At 41.7% G+C, this 20,645-nt stretch overlaps 1 protein-coding gene across 6 annotated transcripts in view; it reads left to right on the forward strand.

Moving 5' to 3' along the window:
* Window positions 1-20,645, forward strand: part of LOC115145068 (ras-specific guanine nucleotide-releasing factor RalGPS2-like) — a 160,453-nt gene that overhangs the window by 36,151 nt on the left and 103,657 nt on the right. For 4 of the 6 annotated variants that reach the window (XM_065003110.1, XM_065003114.1, XM_065003113.1 and 1 more), the window contains exons 2-5: window positions 10,997-11,100; window positions 17,800-17,917; window positions 18,100-18,204; window positions 20,244-20,294. In XM_065003110.1, coding sequence (XP_064859182.1) covers window positions 17,858-17,917; window positions 18,100-18,204; window positions 20,244-20,294 — 216 coding nt within the window. In that variant the 5' untranslated portion in view covers window positions 10,997-11,100; window positions 17,800-17,857. Of the gene's footprint in view, window positions 1-10,996; window positions 11,101-11,153; window positions 11,353-17,799; window positions 17,918-18,099; window positions 18,205-20,243; window positions 20,295-20,645 lie in introns of those variants that run through there. The other 2 variants (XM_065003112.1, XM_065003111.1) reach the window with 2 other exon arrangements.

Consider the following 20,645-nt stretch of genomic DNA (forward strand, 5'->3'; position numbering starts at 1 on the left):
TCAGTTTAAACTTGTGATTTTGTTTTGCATGGGGTGTGTCTCAATCAACCACATTCGCTGCAGTCACCCTTCATTGATGTAATTTACATTTATGTATGTATGTATGTGTAAATTACATCAATGCTGACTGAACACTTATTTTTAACTTAATATGATACATCAATAAAATCAATTTTGCCTCAAATAAATAATGAAACATGTTAAATTTGGTTTAAATAATGCAAAATACAGTGTTGGAGAAGAAAGTAAAAGTGCAATATGTGCCATGTAAGAAAGCTAACGTTTAATTTCCTTGCTGAGAACATTTGAAAGCTGGTGGTTCCTTTTTAACATCTTCAATATTCCCAGGTAAGAACTTTTAGGTTGTAGTTATTATAGAACTATTTCTCTCTATACCATTTTTATTTTTCATAGACCTTTGACTATTGGATGTTCTTATAGGCACTATGGTATTGCCAGCTTAATCTCAGGAGTTGATAGGCTTGAAGTCATAAACAGCGTTGTGCTTCAAGCATTGCGCAAATCTTATGGCAAAGGGAGGAAAGTGTGGTTTGAATGAATGCTTTACAAGCCTGCTGCTGCCTACCACCGCTCAGTCAGACTGCTCTATCAAATATCAAATCATAGACTTAATTATAACATAATAACACACAGAAATACGAGCCTTAGGTCCTTAATATGGTAAAATCCGGAAACTATCATTTCGAAAACAAGACGTTTATTCTTTCAGTGAAATACGGAACCGTTCTGTATTTTATCTAACGGGTGGCATCCATAAGTCTACATACTGCTGTTACATTGCACAACCTTCAATGTTATGTCATTATTACGTCAAATCTGGTAAATTAGTTCGCAATGAGTCAGGAAGCCCAAACTGTTGCATATACCCTGACTCTGCGTGCAATGAACGCGAGGGAAGTGACAATCTCACTTGGTTAATATTGCCTGCTAACCTGGATTTCTTTTAGCTAAATATGCAGGTTTAAAAATATATACTTCTGTGTATTGATTTTAAGAAAGGCATTGGTGATTATGGTTAGGTACACGTTGGCGCAACGACAGTCCTTATTCACGAATGCGCATTGCATCGATTATATGCAACGCAGGACACACTAGATAAACTAGTAATATCATCAACCATGTGTAGTTATAACTAGTGATTATGATTGATTAAATGTAATGCTAGCTAGCAACTTACCGTGGCTTCTTACTGCATTCGCTTAACAGGTGGGCTCCTCGTGAAGCAGGTGGTTAGAGTGTTGGACTAGTTAACCGTAAGGTTGCAAGATTGAATCCCTGAGCTGACAAGGTAAAAATCTGTCGTTCTGCCCCTGAACAAGGCAGTTAGCCCACAGTTCCAATCACAGCTGGTTGTGATACCACCCCCCCCCCCAAGCTTACAGTGCTTAGACTGTAGAGGGTTAAACAGTTTTGATGGCCACGATTTAAAAAGGGCTACTATTTAGAGCTACGTGTGAAGAGTGGATCTGTTGAGTGAGAAGTTCATAACAGGAGAGGGGGAGAGAAGATGGAGAGGGGTGAAGAATGGAGGATTTGTAGAGTGAGTGCTGCTAGGCTTAGTTTCTTGAGTAAGATTTTATATTTTCCAGAGAATATACCAATTTTCCTTCTCGAGAAAATTGCAATAATTTACCGGGCTTCCCAGCATTCTCGTTCAAACCAGAAGTGCTATTTTACCCGTTGAGTGTAGGGGGCAGTATATTGATGTTTGGATGAAAAACGTACCCAAATGAAATTTCTCAGGCCCAGAATCTAGAATATGCATATAATTGTCAGATTAGGATAGAAAACGCTCTAAAGTTTCCAAAACGGTCAAAATATTGTCTGAGTATAACAGAACTGATATTGCAGGTGAAAACCTGAGGAAAATCCAACCAGGAAGTGCTGTTTTTCCTGAAACCTCTGTTCCATTGCATGCCTTCCCTCTATTTTAAAGGGATATCAACCAGATTCCTTTCTCTATGGTTTCCACATTGTGTGAACAGTCTTAAGACAGTTTCAGGCTTTTATTCAGAAAAATGAGCGAGATCGCACACGTCGCGTCAGTGGATGGCTGGGTGCCAGCAGAGTTTTACATGCACAACAGACATTTTCTCTTTCTCCTATTGAAAAATCTACGTTCTGGTTGAAATATTATTTATTATTTATTGAAGAAGATCATCAAAGGTAAGCGATTCATTGTATTGCTTTTCTGACTTTCGTGACCAATCTACTTTGCTGCTAGCTGTTTGTAATGTTTTGTCTGCTGAGAGAGATGTCCTAACATAAACGCTTGGATAGCTTTTGCTGTAAAGCTTTTTTATTTTATTTTTAAATCTGACACGCCAGTTGGATTAACAACCAGCTAGGCTGTGGTTTGCTTCATTGCACTTGTGATTTCATGAAAATTAAATATTTTTAGTAATTTAATTTGAATTTGGCACTCTGCAATTCAGCGGCTGTTGAGACAAATGATCCCGCTAAAGGGATCGCTGCGCCAAGAAGTTAAATGCATATGGGCATTTCCATCAAAGGACCAATGAGCACTAATGTGAAGTTCATTGGAGCATATCACATTTGGTGTCAAATGAAAGCTAAGAGTCTCTATTTTTGAGAAATGAAGGAAGATATATTGGTATACGCTGTCCAACGATACAATGCAGTAAAGGTAAGTGTAGTACACTGTACTATAGTATTCTGTGCTGTGCTGCACTGTGTTGTGATGTCCAAACTTGTGAAACATGAGGCCGTTTTAATTTGGGCTTTTTAAATTTTTTATTTCGTGGAGTCTTACTCATTTTTACAAAAATATCATGAAGTCTAAGTCACATTTTTTGTCATTTGAATAATGATTTTGCCCAGTTACTGTCAAACGGTGGAACATTTTAGTCAACTACAGTGGTTCCTCCTTTAAAAGTTGCATCATACTGTGGCACACCTTTGAATGCTGCCGCAGCATTCACGTAATTTAATTGTCAGCCATTTTTTTTCTGATATTGCTAGTCATCTTTGAGAAGCATTTGATAGTATTCCATATTGGCAGTACCAGAGAATTTAAAACCTTATTTGTAATAACATAGTATATGGGATTGATTTTAAGAAATTTGGCCTAATTAATTTGATTCATATTATGGTGTTTCTATTCAGAGAAAAACGAAAAACAAAACCCACAGGGTTTCCGGTAGCATTGAATGGAAAATATGGCGCTGTACAAAGTGATGGTCGGGAGTAGGCTACAGAATGGAGGATTCATTAGACAACTTTGTTCCAATATTTCTGTAAATCAGGGATATTTATTCCCGTAGTACTTCGTTATGGATCCATAACTAAATCAACATCTGCATTTTGAGAATTTTTATCATTAATTTATTAACAAAATGTGTTTATTAGGCTACTGTGCAGTCTACAATACATACTGTAGTAAACATGGGAAAGCGCCTAATTTCTTGCAAAAGGGGAGCAGGCCATGTCTGTACTACAGAATGCAGGGCACACTGGAGACCAGTGTGCTTTCATAGTTGTGATGTCTTTACTATTATTCTACAATGTAGAAAATAGTAAACATATAGAAAAATCCTGGAATGAGTAGGTGTCAACTTTTGATTTGGTTCTTGCTGGTACGGAAATATGGCGCTGTACAATGTGACGGTCGGCAGTACAGTACTGGGCTATTTAGCTTAAGAATCCACCCAGGGCATGAGGAAGGACTTGCCTAGTTAAATAAAGGTTACACTAAGAGTATAACATTTCTGCACCCTCATTTTTGTATTCTTGTCTATCCAATACCCAAATGGAGAGTTAGTGAAAATCAAAATCTCATTGATTTATCAAGACCAGTCCCCATGCTTGCATCAGAGCAGTGCGAAACGGTGATAAAATAGTTGTAGGCTTTTGCTTCTAACTTGTATATGCTCTTTAAATAAGACCTACACCATTTTTAACAGCACATTACTCAACACTAGTGGGACTGATTTCGCATATGGTAGGCCTACAGTGTATCGAAGTATTTTTTTCAATGACGTGACTCCGCCAATAATTACATTTAGAGGATTGGAGGACTCTGATATGAATTAACCTCTTAAGTCGACCCGACACGCATGCGTCCCATCTAGCCATCTGGAAATGCAAATGCACTACGCTAAATGCTAATAGCACTCGTTAAAACTCAAACGTTGATTAAAACACACATGCAGGGTACTGAATTAAAGCTACACTCGTTGTGAATCCAGCCAACAAGTCAGATTTTTTAAATGCTTTTCGGCGAAAGCATGAGAAGCTATTATCTGATAGCATGCAACACCCCGAAATACCTGAAGGGGACGTAAACAAAATAATTAGCATAGCCGGCGCTACACAAAACGCAGAAATAAAATATAAAACATTCATTACCTTTGACGATCTTCTTTGTTGGCACTCCTAGATGTCCCATAAACATCACTATTGGGTCTTTTTTTCCCCGATTTAAATCGGTCCATATATACCCTAAATATCGATCTATGAAGAGTGTGTGATCCAGGAAAAAACACTGTTTTAAAATGCAACGTCATTTTTTTTTAATTAAAAAAGTCGACGATAAACTTTCACAAAACACTTCGAAATACTTTTGTAATCCAACTTTAGGTATTAGTAAACGTTAATAATCTATCAAATTGATCACGGGGCGATGTGTATTCAATAGCTCCACGTCTTGAAATCATGTTCGGAAATTTCTCATCCAAAACATCCTGTCGGAGACAACAAAGCCCAGGCAATTGACAAGACTGGCGACATCGTGTGGAAGCTGTAGGACTTGCAATCTCAGCCCCATGTAATTTGCTTTCCAATAGACAATACATGCAAGTGGCGCATTGATATATTTCCCAGATTTTGATCTGTTTTTCTTGCGCTTTTCGATGAAACACACGTTATGTTATAGTCACAGCCGTGATTTAACCAGTTTTAGAAACGTCAGAGTGTTTTCTATCCACACATACTAATCATATGCATATACTATATTCCTGGCATGAGTAGCAGGACGCTGAAATGTTGCGCGATTTTTAACAGAATGTTTGGAAAAAGTAGGGGGTAGACTTAACAGGTTTTAAGGGGCATTTTCTGTTAGTTATTCAGGTATTCACAGATCATACGTTTTTAAAAATATAATTCTAAATTTAATAAGAATAATAGTAATAATAATAATGGTTTAGGATTTCTGGTGTAGGTTTTCTCCATCTGTTGGTGTGCAATGCTTGCCTAACAAGTTAGCTATATTTTGAGAACCAGCCACTGTTCACCTCCAATTAATTGCGCTGTGGTTGCCGCCAGTTTAAAAAAAAAAGTTTTTTAGTTGAACCTTTATTTAACTAAGCAAGTTGGGTAAGAACAAATTCTTATTTACAATGAAGGCCTACCCCGGCCAAACCCGGATGACTCTGGGCCAATTGCTCGCCGACCTATGGCACTCCCAATCACGGTCGGATGTGATACAGCCTGAATTCGAACCAGGGACTGTGGTAAAGCCTCTTGCACCGAGATGCAGTGCCTTACCACTGCATCACTCGAGAGCCATGACCTATATACAGTTGAAGTCGGAGGTTTACATACACCTTAGCCAAATACATTTAAACTCAGTTTTTTCACAATTCCTGACATTTAATCTTAGTGAAAATTCCCTGTCTTAGGTCAGTTAGGATCACCACTTTATTTTATCTCTTGGCAGCTGTTGCCAGCAGCGTTAAGCATTGCGCTGTTTATGACTTCAAACCTATCAACTCCCGAGATGAGGCTGGTGTGACCAAAGTGAAATGGATGGCTAGTTAGCGCGCGCTAATAGCGTTTCAAACTTCACTCGCTCTGAGCCTTGGGGTGGTTGTTTCCCTTGTTCTACATGGGTAAAGCTGCTTCGATGTGGTGGCTGTTGTCGTTGTGTTGCTGGTTCGAGCCCAGGGAGGAGAGGGACGGAAGCTATACTGTTACACTGGCAATACTAAAGTGCCTATAAGAACATCCAATAGTCAAAGGTATATGAAATACAAATGGTATAGAGGAAAATAGTCCTATAATAACTACAACCTAAAACTTCTTACCTGGGAATATTGAAGACTCATGTTAAAAGGAACCACCAGCTTTCATATGTTCTGAGCATGGAACTGAAACGTTAGCTTTCTTACATGGCACATATTGCACTTTTACGTTCTTCTCCAACACTTTGTTTTTGCAGTATTTAAACCAAATTGAACATGTTTCATTATCTACTTGAGGCTAAATTGATTTTATTGATGTATTATATTAAGTTAAAATAAGTGTTCATTCAGTATTGTTGTAAATGTCATTATTACAAATACATCTATTTGTAGTTTTTTTTAAATCGGCCGATTTAAATCGGTATCGGCGTTGAAAAATCATACTCGGTCGACCTCTACTGTGAACAAATTTGTGGCCTGCATAGAGCCCTGACCTCAACCCCATCGAACACCTTTGGGATGAATTGGAATGCCGACTGCGAGCCAGGCCTAATAGCCCAACTTCGGTGCCCAACCTTGCTTCCACTCAGGCACAAGAGTATTACTAAGTCCCTGCTGCAATGTTCCAACATCTAGTGGAAAGCCTTCCCGCAAGAGTGGAGGCTGTTATCGCAGCAAAGGGGGGACCAACTCTATATTAATGCCAATGATTTTAGAATGAGATGTTTGACGAGCAGATGTCCACATACACTACAAAACCAAAAGTATCTGGGGAAGGATATAAAACCATTTTTAAAGTGTTGAAAGTTTCTAAGAGCATAGTGGTCTACATGATTGGGAAATAGAAAAAACATAGAACTACCTTTGACTCTGCCTAGAACTGGTCGTTCTACCAAACTGAGCAACCGGGCAGGAAGGACCTTTGTAAGGGAGGTGACCAAGATCCCAATGACTGTGGAGGTAGAAATTCAAATCAACTGAGGGGGTCACCATTTTGTAGTTGGATGAATTGTCCATATAATACCAGGGAAAGAAATCGGACATGATTATACCACTGTAAATTGAGAAATATATTTGTATTTGATTTATTTAACCTTGTATTTAACAAGGCAAGTCAGTTTTAAGAACAAATTCTTATTTACAATGATGGCCTAGGAACAGTGGGTTAACTGCCTTGTTCAGGGGCAGAATTACATATTTTTACCATGTCAGCTCGGGAAGTCAATCTAGCAACCTTTCGGTTACAGGCCCAATGCTCTAACCACTAGGCTTCCTGCCGCCCTGATTCATATACACATGAATCGAAAGTTTTCAAAATATTTTGTTGTTATTTTTGTAGGAATAAAACAACTCAGTTCTGTCACCTCACTTTTATTGACATAGCCTAGTTTTAACTACAAGGCCTGTTTTATCGGCACTGTTGGCTGACTGGTAAAATATTGAGGTTATTACAGTGTAGTAAGAATTACTTGAGTTTTAGCTTACCTTTTTGACTGAAAGATGCAGCATGGTTAATTTTTACTTCACTTATTGTGGTGATTTTTTTCAGAGGGAACATATCTAATTCTCCACGAATCAGATAGATAACAGGGATCTCACCAAAGAATGTAAGAGGGGTGCTGTGCCACCTTGTGGACTGGCTGCACCACTAAGAAAAATAATAAATCTAAATTAAAAGACACCTGGTAATCGCCAAATTTTTCGACATGAAATTGTCTCTTGTAGCTCATTTGGGAGAGCATAGGTCTTGCAAGGCCAGGTTTGTGTTTGATTCCCATGCGGGACCAGTATGAAAATGTATGCACTCACTTCTGTAAGTCACTCTGGATAAGAATGTCTGCTGCATGACTAGAATGTAAAAACAGACTTGGTCAAAAACAGATTAACTATAATTGTAGCTGACTGATTCTCAAGACCCAGCCAAACAAATGTATAATACAATTCTACACACAAACTAAGGCTATAGGCTACGTAAAATAACCTGGCAGGCCTACCTTGTAGCAAACAAACAAACAAACAAAATCATTTGCATAGGCTGTAGGCCGTACCTGTGGACCTTTGATTGGTTTCTGCTGAAGTGGGCTCTCAGAAAACACTTCCCCTGCTACATGCCCCAACATGAGCCTTAATCCGGCTCTCCTCTCCTGTACCTCTACTCATCCCTTCTCTCCTGTACCTCTACTCATCCCTTCAGGAACTCTGGTTCATCTCCAGCTTGCTAAGATAAGAGGCAGGAACATCAGCTGATCCACACATTCCCAAATACACAGCGCGTTATCCCTCACTGTCTGTCAACAGGTGACAGTGTGATGTCGCTAGACAGACAACCAGGCCATCGGGAGGGGGGTGAACCTCAGAGCATTGAGCTGCTGTGTTGTTAATGTGGACTCGCCTGTCTGTGGATCTACTTATCGGGAGCTGGGTTTGTGATTGGGGCCTGTTTGTGACGTGTATGCGATGTCAGGGGTTTTACTCAACAGGGTGCATTCTCTCCCCATTCCCTGAGCGACGGTCTGTCTTTTGGTGAGGGGCTGGGGAGGTGTTTATTCCAACTAGGTATGGACTGTTAGGTCCTCATCTAGTCTATGGGAATGTTGTGGCTTTCGGTATGAGCATTTTTACAGCCATTCACACACCTTGTCATTTGGCCTGGGCAGTGAACTTATTGACATCTGCTCTGGGGTCAGGGTAGAAACTCTTGGCAGCTGTTGGTCTCAACCACTTATCTGGGTTCAGATTGTAACCTGACCCAGCAGGAGGATGTTGGGCAAGTAACCGAAAGGTCGCTGATTTTAATACCCATGCCGACAAGATGTGCCTTTGAGCAAGGCATTTAACCTTCATTTGCTCCAGGGGCACCGTAATATTATGGCTGACCCTGTTCTTTTTACATATCTCATCCTTAACCAGGATCTCTGTTGGACAGGCAGGCAACTGTAGACTTGTGTGGGTGTGGAGAGCCTTCTGGTGGCTGCTGTTTGTCAGGTGCCTCAGGAATGTGGTGAAGCGATGGAAAATTGAAGGTTGTGTTCAGTAGTCTGCATGAAACTGATAGGCCTACTACGTACTGAACACTGCCATTTAGAGAACTGTTTGAAACGTAGAAGGCACCACCTGAACTTGTCCATTTCAGTTTGAGTGATCGTTCTTCTTTCCAGTTCCATTGGAAAATGTGTTCCCCTGTTTGTGCTTCCCTGAAGGTGATGCTTGTTTGTAACTATTGTTCCACAAGCCTTGAACAAGATAAACCACATTTAACTTGAGGAGACAGAGCTTTTTAACTGCCACACACAGGTAGTGTTTTAGCAGTGTTTCAGGCCTCTCTGTATGGTGTGTGTGTGTGTGTGTGTGTGTGTGCTCTGTCTGTGTGAAATGGGAGTTGTCCTGTAGGTATGTTTAGATTACTCCAGCCAAACATTCTCTCCCCTGACTTACTGCATTGACTGAGCTCATCATTGGAACCAACTTTCACATCTCATGTTTTTAAATGAAATGCTGCGCAAAAGATTGGATATGTTCTCTGCTACTTCTATTGTTTTTAAATGATGTTTTAATTGTTTAGATAGAACAAAACACTGTGCAGGCCTTTTTTTATTGATTTGTATAAGGCCTTCCACATTGTCATTCATGACATATTCAGAGATTTTCAACAATTGGCCTGAAGCAGGCTGTGCTTCACTGGTTTGTCAATTATTTAAAGAACACAATGTGTATTTACCGATTGCGTTAAATTAAAAGAATTCTGAACATAAAGGGTTTCACACAAGGGAGGGGTGAGGAGGGGGGGGGTCCTGTGGGATTATTTAAGATGGTCTTTGAAGAGGTTGGGTTTCAGATGTTTTTTTGGATGATGGCTTCAGGGGTGACGCTGGTTCTACCATTGGGGTGCCAGGACAGAGAAGAGCTTTGACTGGGCTGAGCGGGAGCTGCCCTGCTGTAAAGGCGGGAGGGCCACGAGTGTTATGTTGACCCCACGGCTGACCAGAACCTTTTACGGAGCTTGTCTGCCTTTACTGTACTGCAGAGGGCCTTTGTTGAACTGAAGTTAGTGCTTAATGCAGGTAAAACCAGGTACATGTTTTTTTCCAGGTCATGTAAAAATATATCATGATTTCTGCATACATACTTCGGATGGTGCCATCATTGATCGTGTTCCCACATATAAATATCTGGGCATTTCATTCCACATACATGTTGATGAGTTAAATAAAATTTTATAGGAATAGGTCATACCTTACATAGGGGGCTCCTGAGTGGCGCAGCGGTCTAAGGCACTCCTTCTCAGTGCTAGAGGTGTCACTACAGACCCTGGTTCGATTCCAGGCTGTATAACAACCGGCTGTGATTGGGAGTCCATATGGTGGTGCAGAATTGGCCCAGCGTCGATAGGGTTTGGCCAGGGTAGGCCGTCATTTGTAAATAAGAATTTGTTCTTATCGACTTGCCTAGTTAAATAAATACATTTAAAATGGCAGAAAACTGAATTATTCATTGACATTCATTCTGAGTTTTAGACTATAGCAATATCAATTATGACTGCTGCTGCTTCTGTATTGAAGGCCCTGGACGCTGAATATCATAGTGTATCGCGCTTCATTATGGTCAATAGGTTCAGCACTGTACTCTGTATGAGAAGGTATGCTGGCCTGATTTGAAGTCTCCCAAATCTATGCATTGCTCTCTTTTTGTCGATTTTAAAGCACTCTTGTGTAAACTACCACCGTACCTCACTTTTTTGGTAACCTACAGAAATAGAAGCATCAGACATGATCTCAGGAATGGTTAACTCTAGAGGTCCCTTTGATCTCCACATATTTAGGTAGATCTACATTTAGCTATTTTGCGCCTTGCTTCTGGAATGTCTACAGAGTTCAATGAAATTGAATTTTTTTGGTTCCAACTCACCTGGTTAAATAAAGTGAAATAAATAAATGCATAGTGTATATGATAATAATATTATGCATGTAGCATTGTCTATTTGTGTGTGGGTGTTCATGGATTTATTCTGTGCTCATCATATGAATCTAACATGCGCTCTCTCCTCTCCCCTCAAGATTGCAGTGTGAGGAGGACACAGACAAACACACCCACTCTCTGAGCCGTAAAGAGGCAGCCATACCTCAGCTCTCAAGCACAATGCCCATCTGACACACAACTAGTAAGTACAAGGTGTGTCTGTGTGTTGTAAACTACAGTAGAAGCTCTAATCAGGCTTAGCCCCAGGCAGAATCTGAGCCACGTTAACTTTGTGTTGCTGTGGCAGACAAACGACTGCTCTGTTCTACTCTGGTTGTATGGTAGCCACTTAGACAGGGGACATAATGACAGGCCAACACACAGTTGGAGACAGAGGGAGGAACTGGTGGCTAGACTGACATAAGGACAGCTATACCAGTGGAATGTCTGTGTGGTAAGTCTGTGGAAGGCAGCCCTTTGTTACTGTACTTCGGCTTGGATGCACCCGCACGCACACACACAAAGCTCAGTGCTGTCTGTCTTGCACACAGGGTCTCTCTATGCTGTATGTCAGCGATCTGAACAGCTCCTTATTCCTCATTAGGTTCACTGTCGTGTGTGTGTGGAGGATTTAATAAGAGAAGGGAAGGACACTAGGAATGTAATCAGACAGCTGGTGATTATTTAACATGTCACTATGACACATTTGTTTCAGTGCCTTTTGAGAAGTGTAAGTTTAAAAACAATTTTTTTTTAAGGACGTTTGATTTTAACATTGTCATAACGTTCAAAAACAAGTTTTTCCATCTCGAGGTTAAACAAAAAGTAACAGGGTTGACTGTAACAGGGTTGACTATAACAGGGTTGACGATTTCATCTTAAATCAGCCATAATTCCCCTTGTAACAGGGAGTGGCAATTGAATGCATACTTCACCAAAAAATGTAATGTCTAATACAATTGAAATAAAATGGAGTCCTTCATGACAGTAAAAAAAAAAGAAGGAAAACAAACAAAATGAGAACAAATAATAAAAAGAGTAAATACTGCTTGTTTGAATCCTCTGTAATGTTGTGAGGAGAAGGTGGTGATGGGCTGGCTGGTGATAAGATATTATGAATCTCACAGAGAGATGAGAAAGCATAAGAAAATTAGTTTTTATCAGTCAGGGAAATAAAAGTGCTAGAAACATGTCAGCTCACGAGAAAAAGGTACAGGATGGAAGAAACAGGGTAAGAAAAGTGTTCCATCACACCACCAGAAAGTTGCCTAAAAGAGTCAAACCAGCTCACCTGCTTTTACACCGATTTAACTATTAGATGTTACATTTTTCTTTAGAAAATAATATTTAAAGAGCGTTCCACCATAATTAAACTCTGTTACATGAACTCATCTTAAAATGAGGGACAGATGTGTTTTATTTTTTTAACCTTTATTTATTTCATGTGATAATTTATTTATAAATTAATCTTCAGAAATGACTTTGTCAAAGTAACAAAATAACAAGGGCTTTACAATGATGGGCGAAACATGGAGACATTTTGGGATTAAGTGGGTTAAAATCTTAGAAGTGACAAACCCTTGAAGTGACACAGGTTTGATGGAGGTACATGTCAAAATAATGAATTTTAGCACATTCACACGCTGTTATTCATAATTAAAATGAGATTTATTACATTTGAAATAGTCTTTTAAAGGGCACTTCATTTAATAGACTTTTAAAACACAATTTGAATGCACAATTTCTACTTAAGTTAAAATATCAAAGGGACACAAAATGTGCTATTTTCACGGCACGACCCAGGTATATGTATGCAGCCATACAGTTATGGACTATAGGGATACGGCTGTAGGTTGTTGATTGACAGCATTAAGCCTATAAGTGTGTAGTACAAGCTGTTCCAAGATAGATAGGGCTCATACTAACTTCTCCCGATCCACTCTACTTCAGATCTCTGGCTAATGCCTACCCTAAGCTTTTTCAGCTGTCTCCTACCTACTTCAGACAATCTCCTCTCGCTTGCTCTCACATCCTCTCATTCTTTCATTTACTTGCATACATGCATGCATGCATGCATACGTACATACATACGTCGGAAAGTATTCAGACCCCTTTTTTCACATTTTGTTACTTTACTGCCTTATTCAAAACAAAATTGCAACCTACACACTACCCAAAATTGAAAAAAAAAAAGAAAAGATTTCTTTGAAATTGTAGCAAATGTATAAACTATAAAAATAAAACATTTACATAAGTATTTAGACCCTTTGCTATGAGACTCGAAATTGAGCTCAGGTGCATCCTGTTTCCATTGATCATCCTTGATGTTTCTACAACTTGGAGTCCACCTGTGGTAAATTCAATTGATTTGGAAAGGCACACACCTGTCTAAACAAGGTTCCACAGTTGACAGTGCATGTCAGAGCAAAAACCAAGCCGTGAGTTTGGAGGAATTGTCCGTAGAGCTCTGAGACATGTTTGTGTCGAACCACAGATCTGGGGAAGTAGGCCACATTTTGTTTGCAGCATTGAAGGTCCCCAAGAGCACAGTGGCTTCCATCATTCTTAAATGGAAGAAGTTTGGAACCACCAAGAGAGCTCTCTGCCCGGCCAAACTGAGCAATCTGGGGAGAAGTGACGAAGAACCCGATGGTCACTCTGACAGAGTTCTAGAATTCCTCTGTTTAGATGGGAGAACCTTAAAGAAGGACAGCCATCTCTGCAGCACTACACCAATCAGGCCTTTATGGTAGATTGGACAGACAGAAGCTGCTCCTCATTAAATGGCACAAGACAGCCCGCTTGGAGTTTGCTAAAAGGCACCTAAAGACTCTCAGACCATGAGAAACAAGATTCTCTGGTCTGATGAAACCAACATTGAACTCTTTGGCCTGAATGCCCAAGTGTCACGTCTGGAAGGAACCTGGCACCATCCCTACGGTGAAGCATGGTGGTGGCAAACATGTACAGAGAGATCCTTGATGAAAACCTGTTTCCAGAGCCTTCAGGACGTCAGACTGGGATGAAGGTTCACCTTCCAACAGGACAACAACCCTAAGCACACAGCCAAGACAACCCAGTAGTGGTTTCGGGACAAGTCTCAATGTCCTTGAGTGGCCCAGCCAGAGCATGGACTTGAACCCGATCAAACATCTCTGGAGAGACTTGAAAATAGCTGTGCAGCAACACTCCCCATCCAACCTGATAGAGCTTGAGAGGATCTGCAGAGAAGAATGGGAGAAACTCCCCAAATACATGTGTGCCAAGCTTGTAGTGTCATACCCAAGAGGACTTGAGGCTCTAATTTCTGCCAAAGGTTGCTTCAACAAAGTACTGAGTAAAGGGTCTGAATGCTTATGTAAATATGATATTTCAGTGTTGAATTTTGTATACAATTTTTTTTATAAAAACCCTTATGAATTTAATCATTTTAGAATAAGTCACAATGTGGAAAAGGTCAAGGGGGTCTGAATACTTTCAGAATGCACTGCGTGCGTGTGTGTATACACAATAGCGGTCTCAAGTTTGGACACGCCGACTCATTCAAGGGTTTTTCTTAATTTTTATTATTTTCTACATTGTAGAATAATAGTGAAGACATCAAAACTACGAGATAACACACGGAATCATGTAGTAACCAAAAAAGTGTTACAAAAATTAAAATATTTGAGATTCTTCAAAGTAGCCACCCTTTGCCTTGATGACAGATTTGCACTCTCTTGGCATTCTCTCAACCAGCTTCACCTGGAAAGCTTTTCCAACAGTCTTGAAGGTGTTCCCACATGTGCTGAGCACTTCTTGGCTGTTTTTCCTTCACTCTGCAGTCAAACTCTTCCCAAACCATTTCATTTGGGTTGAGGTCAGGTGATTTTGGAGGACAGGTCATCTGATGCAGCACTCAATCTCTCTCCTTGGTCAAATAGCCCTTACACAGCCTGGAGGTGTTTTGGGTCATTGTTCTGTTGAAAAACAAATGATAGTCCCACTAAGCGCAAACCAGATGGGCTGGTGTATCGCTGCAGAATGCGGTGGTAGCCATGCTGGTTAAGTGGTTAAGCCTTGAATTCTAAATAAATCACTGACAGTGTCACCAGCAAAGCACCATCACACCACCTCCTCCATGCTTCATGTTGGGAACCACACATGCGGAAATCATTCGTTCACCTACTTAGCGTCTCACAAAGACAGGGCGGTTGGAACCAAATATCTACAATTGACTCATCTGAGCAAAGGACAGATTTCCACCGCTCTAATGTCTGTTGCTCGTGTTTCTTGGACCATGCAAGTCTCTTCTTATTGGTGTCCTTTAGTAGTGGTTTCTTTGCAGCATTTTGACTATGAAGGCCTGATTCACACAGTCTCCTCTGAACAGTTGATGTTGAGATGTCTTAAATTAACTCTAACTCTAATGAACTTATTCTCTGCAGCAGAGGTAACTCTGGATCTTCCTTCCCTGTGGCGGTCCTCATGAGAGCAAGTTTCATCATAGTGCTTGATGGTTTTTGCGACTGCACTTGAAGAAAGGTTCAAAGTTCTTAAAATTTTCTGCGTTGACTGACCATGTCTTAAAGTAATGATAGACTCTTTGCTTATTTGATCTGTTCTTGCCATAATATGGACTTGGTCTTTTACCAAATAGAGCTATCTTCTGTATACCACCCCTACCTTGTCACAACATACCTGATGGGCTCAAACGCATTAAGAAGGAAACAACTTCCACAAATTAACTTTTAACAAGACACATCTGTTAATTGAAATGCATTCCAAGTGACTATGGTCACTAAGCTGGTTGAGAGAATACCAAGAGTGTGCAAAGCTGTCAAAGCAAATGGTTACTTTTTAAGAATGTCAAATATAAATTATATTTTAATTATAAATTATATTTTAATTTGTTTGTCTTTTGGGGGGGGTTACATAATTCCTTGTGTTCTTTCATGTTAGTTCATACTTGATGTCTTCACTATTCTACAATGTAGAAAATAGTAAAAATGGAATGATTAGGTGTGCCAACTTTTGACTGGTATTGTATATACAGTGCTGCTTGAAAGTATGTGAACCCTATAGGGCTGGTACTTTTTCTGATTTAAAGTCAACATTCAAAATCCTTATCTAAATTTGTAATAAATACATTCCAAGTAAGTGGAAGAAACAGAAATGATATTTTCATTGTTTACTTAACAAAAGTGATTTTACACACAGATTTGATATGTGTAAAATGATTTGAACCCCTTAAGTCAATCACTTGGGGCACCTCCCATTAGCAGCGTTAACTTTGATTACTGGCTATAGGAGACGTTTACTCCGTCTCTGACATCTGTTTTGAGGGATTTTTGCCCAGTCCTCCTTACAGAACTCAGCCAATTCAGTGAGGTTTGAGGGGTGTCTGGTATGAACTGCCCTCTCCAGGTCCTCCCACAGCGTCTCGAATGGATTTAGGCCAGGACTTGGACTTGGCCAATCCAAAACACACATCTTTCTCCTGAGCCATTCTTTGGTAGATTTGTTTGATTTGTTTGGGTCATTGTCTTGTTGGAAGACCCGTTTTTGGCCCAGCTGTAGCTCCTTGACTGATGGCCTGACGTTCTGTTCAGGAATCTTCTGGTACAACTCAGAATTCAGTGTTCCCTTAATGATGTGGAGTCGTCCATGCCCAGTGTGGGAAAAGCAGCCCCAGATCTTGACATTCCCACCACCATGCTTAGCTATTGGGAACAGGTTCTTTTTGTGGTACTTTTGACTCATCGGTCCAGAGAATGGACTTCCAGAAACCTTCAGGTTTGTCCAGGTGGTCTTTGGCAAAGTTAAGACTGGCAGTTTGGTTCTTTTTTGACAGCAGAGGTTTCTTTCTAGCAAACCTTCCATGAATGGCATTTTGGTTCAGTTTTCTTATTGTTGAAGCATACCTGAGATGCAGCAAGGAAGGTCTGCAGATCTCTAGATGTTATCTATGGGTTGGCTTTTACCTGATTTATTGTTTTTGTGGCTCTTGGGGATATTTTGGAAGTGCGTCACTTACTTTTGCACCTGCACTAATGACTTTTAATGTTGTTTTTCTACTACACGCATGATATCCTCTATGGTATTGGTAAATATAAATAAACCTGTTAGGTCAGATCAAAAAGACTAGTTCTGATTAAATGAAGATTTCATGATGAACACTAGGGGGTTCACATACTTTCAAGCAGCACTGTATATTCAATCTGCTCCCGTTTCCTCCCTTAGCTTTTGGCAAGCTGTGACTGTGCTGCCAACTCTAGAACACCAGACCTTTCCCCAAAAAGTATACACAGTTTCTCTTTGTTTGATTGTTCTGTGAATGTAGAACTTCACATTTTGAACACTCGGTGTCTCAATTCAGTAAATGCTTTATTGGCGTGGATAGTGGTTGTCATTGTTGCCAAAGCAATGTATATGAAGTATGACCAAAATGAACAATATTTTTGAGCAACAATGTTAATTATTATCACCATTCTTTAAGTTTCATGTGATAAATACCTCCTGATTGAAGCATATTTGGAGTAGTGGATAGAAAGTGCTGCTCATCCTCTCCCTCACCTCTGCCACTGTCTCTCCTCTCTTGCACTCTGTCTCCTCGCTCTCCTCTCGCTGTCTTTCTCGCTCGCTCGCGCGCGCGGCGCACACTTGCTTTCATCCTTGAGGATTACACTGCCAACTGAGCTGGTTAAACCACAGCTTAGTGAGCATCTGTGTGTGTATGTCTGCATGTGTACTTGGCACCTGTATGTGGGGCTAGAGCACTGCTGATTTCCCACCTCTGAAGTGAATCTCCTACCACTTTCATCCACAAGGGTGCACTGTTGATCCAGGGTTTTGTGAGCATTGGTCTGATAAATGAAATATGGGTTTAAGTCGTTTCTCTCTCGTTTGTGTGTCTGTCCAGAGTGCACACACTGAGGATGAGTAGTGCTGTACTGCACTGACAGACAGATGGTGTGGGAATGATGGACCTCCCCAATGGCCAATCAAGCGTCACCACCGCTGCTGCCACTGCCTCGGAGGTGAGACACGCCCCTTTCCCCCCTTAACTTCTCCCATTCTGATGATTTCATTAATGTGTGTCTGTGCAGGGCTAGAGCAAACACTAACATAGAGCGCTATGGGTGTCAATCACCCCCCCCCATTTCTTTGAGCTTTATGTTTCCCAAGTTCCCTGCCCTAACGTGTGTGTGTGTGTGTCCAGAAGAGCAGCAGCTCAGAGTCTCTCAGTGAGAAGGGTTCTGAGCTGAAGAAGAGTTTTGATGCTGTCGTCTTCGATGTCCTGAAGGTTACCCCTGAGGAGTATGCAGTAAGTACCCACCCTGGTGTGTGTGTGTAATGGCGCGTATGTGACATTGAGACACTAGAGAGAGGGGAATGATGCATCTTGGAAAGTCTTTCAGAAAGAGAGGATGAAGTGGGTGAGCGATCCAGGAGGATACACAGGCACAAATGTCCTCCGATATTCTCAATAGAACGAGGCCATTCTAAAAGCTACAGCTCCCAGCCCCTGTTAGATAGATCACCATGGTCCTCCCTAATATCCTAGGCAGTCAGTTTCCATGATGTCAGACAACATAAACCATCTGCCTGCGCAGAGTAGACCATTACTCTGTGTAGAGTATAATGAACGGCTGTGATTTACATGCTTTTCCCTGAAAAGCCAAAGGTCCGTATATTATATATAGAAGATTTAGGTCCAACTTCCAACTTGGAAGTTTGTCGTCCAGGCAGTATGGTTAGAGCATTACTGTAGCGCAGTTGTGATTTGTGACGAGATTACCCACAGGGCACATACATCAGTTCAACGTCTAGATTTTGTTGAGTTGTCAACTACTGTGAATTCAATGTGATATCAACCAACCTTTTCACTCTGTCATTGTATTTAGTTGAAACGTTGATTTATTGATTTGTGCAAAGCCAATCAGTTTTCCACGTCCTCACATTGATTGTTTGATTGAAATCGCATGGAAACAATGTTGACTCAACCAATTTTTGTCCAGTGGCTAGTGCAGCAAGCCTTTAATGCTGACACAGTCCCTCTAAGACGGTTTCATACTCTAGGTTCTCTGTACAATTCTAGTTTGAGCCTTTCTTCTCACTCTCCCCTGCCTTGCCATACCCAGCTAGACAGACAGAGGGTGGTCTCTATCTTTTCTATCCCCCTCCAGATTTCTCCTGGTTATTCTGGGACTGTTGAATAAGGTTTTGGAAGCACTGCCTGCAATGATGTCAGGTCAACGCTTCAGTCCAAATCTGTTTCCCTAATTACTGCTCTGATGTCTCTCTCTCGCTCTCTCTCCTTATCCCGCTCTCTCTCTCGCTCTCTCTCCTTATCCCGCTCTCTCTCTCGCTCTCTCTCCTTATCCCGCTCTCGCTCTCGCTCTCTCTCCTTATCTCGCTCTCGCTCTCTCTCCTTATCCCGCTCTCTCTCGCTCTCTCTCTCGCTCTCTCTCCTTATCCCGCTCTCTCGCTCTCGCTCTCTCTCCTTATCCCGCTCTCGCTCTCTCTCCTTATCCCGCTCTCGCTCTCTCTCCTTATCCCGCTCTCGCTCTCTCTCCTTATCCCGCTCTCGCTCTCTCTCCTTATCCCGCTCTCGCTCTCTCTCCTTATCCCGCTCTCGCTCGCTCTCCTTATCTCGCTCTCGCTCGCTCTCCTTATCCCGCTCTCGCTCTCGCTCTCTCTCCTTATCCCGCTCTCGCTCTCTCTCTCGCTCTCTCTCCTTATCTCGCTCTCTCTCTCGCTCTCTCTCCTTATCCCGCTCTCTCTCTCGCTCTCTCTCCTTATCCCGCTCTCTCTCGCTCTCTCTCTCGCTCTCCTTATCCCGCTCTCTCTCTCGCTCTCTCTCCTTATCCCGCTCTCTCTCGCTCTCTCTCTCTCGCTCTCTCTCCTTATCCCGCTCTCTCTCGCTCTCTCTCGCGCTCGCTCTCCTTATCCCGCTCTCGCTCTCGCTCTCTCTCCTTATCCCGCTCTCGCTCTCTCTCCTTATCCCGCTCTCGCTCTCTCTCCTTATCCCGCTCTCTCTCTCGCTCTCTCTCTCTCGCTCTCTCTCCTTATCCCGCTCTCTCTATCGCTCTCTCTCCTTATCCCTCTCGCTCTCTCTCTCCTTATCCCGCTCTCTCTCCTTATCCCGCTCGCTCTCTCTCTCCTTATCCCGCTCTCTCTCCTTATCCCGCTCGCTCTCGCTCTCCTTATCCCGCTCTCGCTCTCGCTCTCTCTCCTTATCCCGCTCTCGCTCTCTCTCCTTATCCCGCTCTCTCTCTCTCGCTCTCTCTCCTTATCCTGCTCTCTCCTTATCCTGCTCTCTCTCTCTTTCTCCCCCACTTCTCTCTCTCCCCTTCTCTCCAGGGTCAGATCACTCTCATGGATGCTCCGGTGTTCAAAGCCATTCAGCCTGAGGTGAGGTACAGGACTGTCTGTCCCCCTGCTTCTCTTCTTACACACCATGATCACGACACACACTCATTCTCACACACACACTCATTCTCACACCCTATAAATGGTCTACGTGAAAGCCAGTGTAAGCATGTGTATCCGTGCGCTGGCTCTCTGTAACCTTGTAAAGTGAGCTGACACCTCAGGGATAACCTGTGTTTAGGGTTGGCCACAGTAGACCACTTAAAGCAGCGTCCGTCCGTCTACATCACACCACCACCATGTGGAATCACTCTGGCTTCTGATTGGTTAGCAGTGTAGTGTAGGCCTATTTGTTCCACCTATGCTCAAATTAGATTTTGGCACTTGTTGCAG

Source organism: Oncorhynchus nerka, linkage group LG17 (genome assembly GCF_034236695.1).
Source record: "Oncorhynchus nerka isolate Pitt River linkage group LG17, Oner_Uvic_2.0, whole genome shotgun sequence".
NCBI lineage: Eukaryota > Metazoa > Chordata > Actinopteri > Salmoniformes > Salmonidae > Oncorhynchus > Oncorhynchus nerka.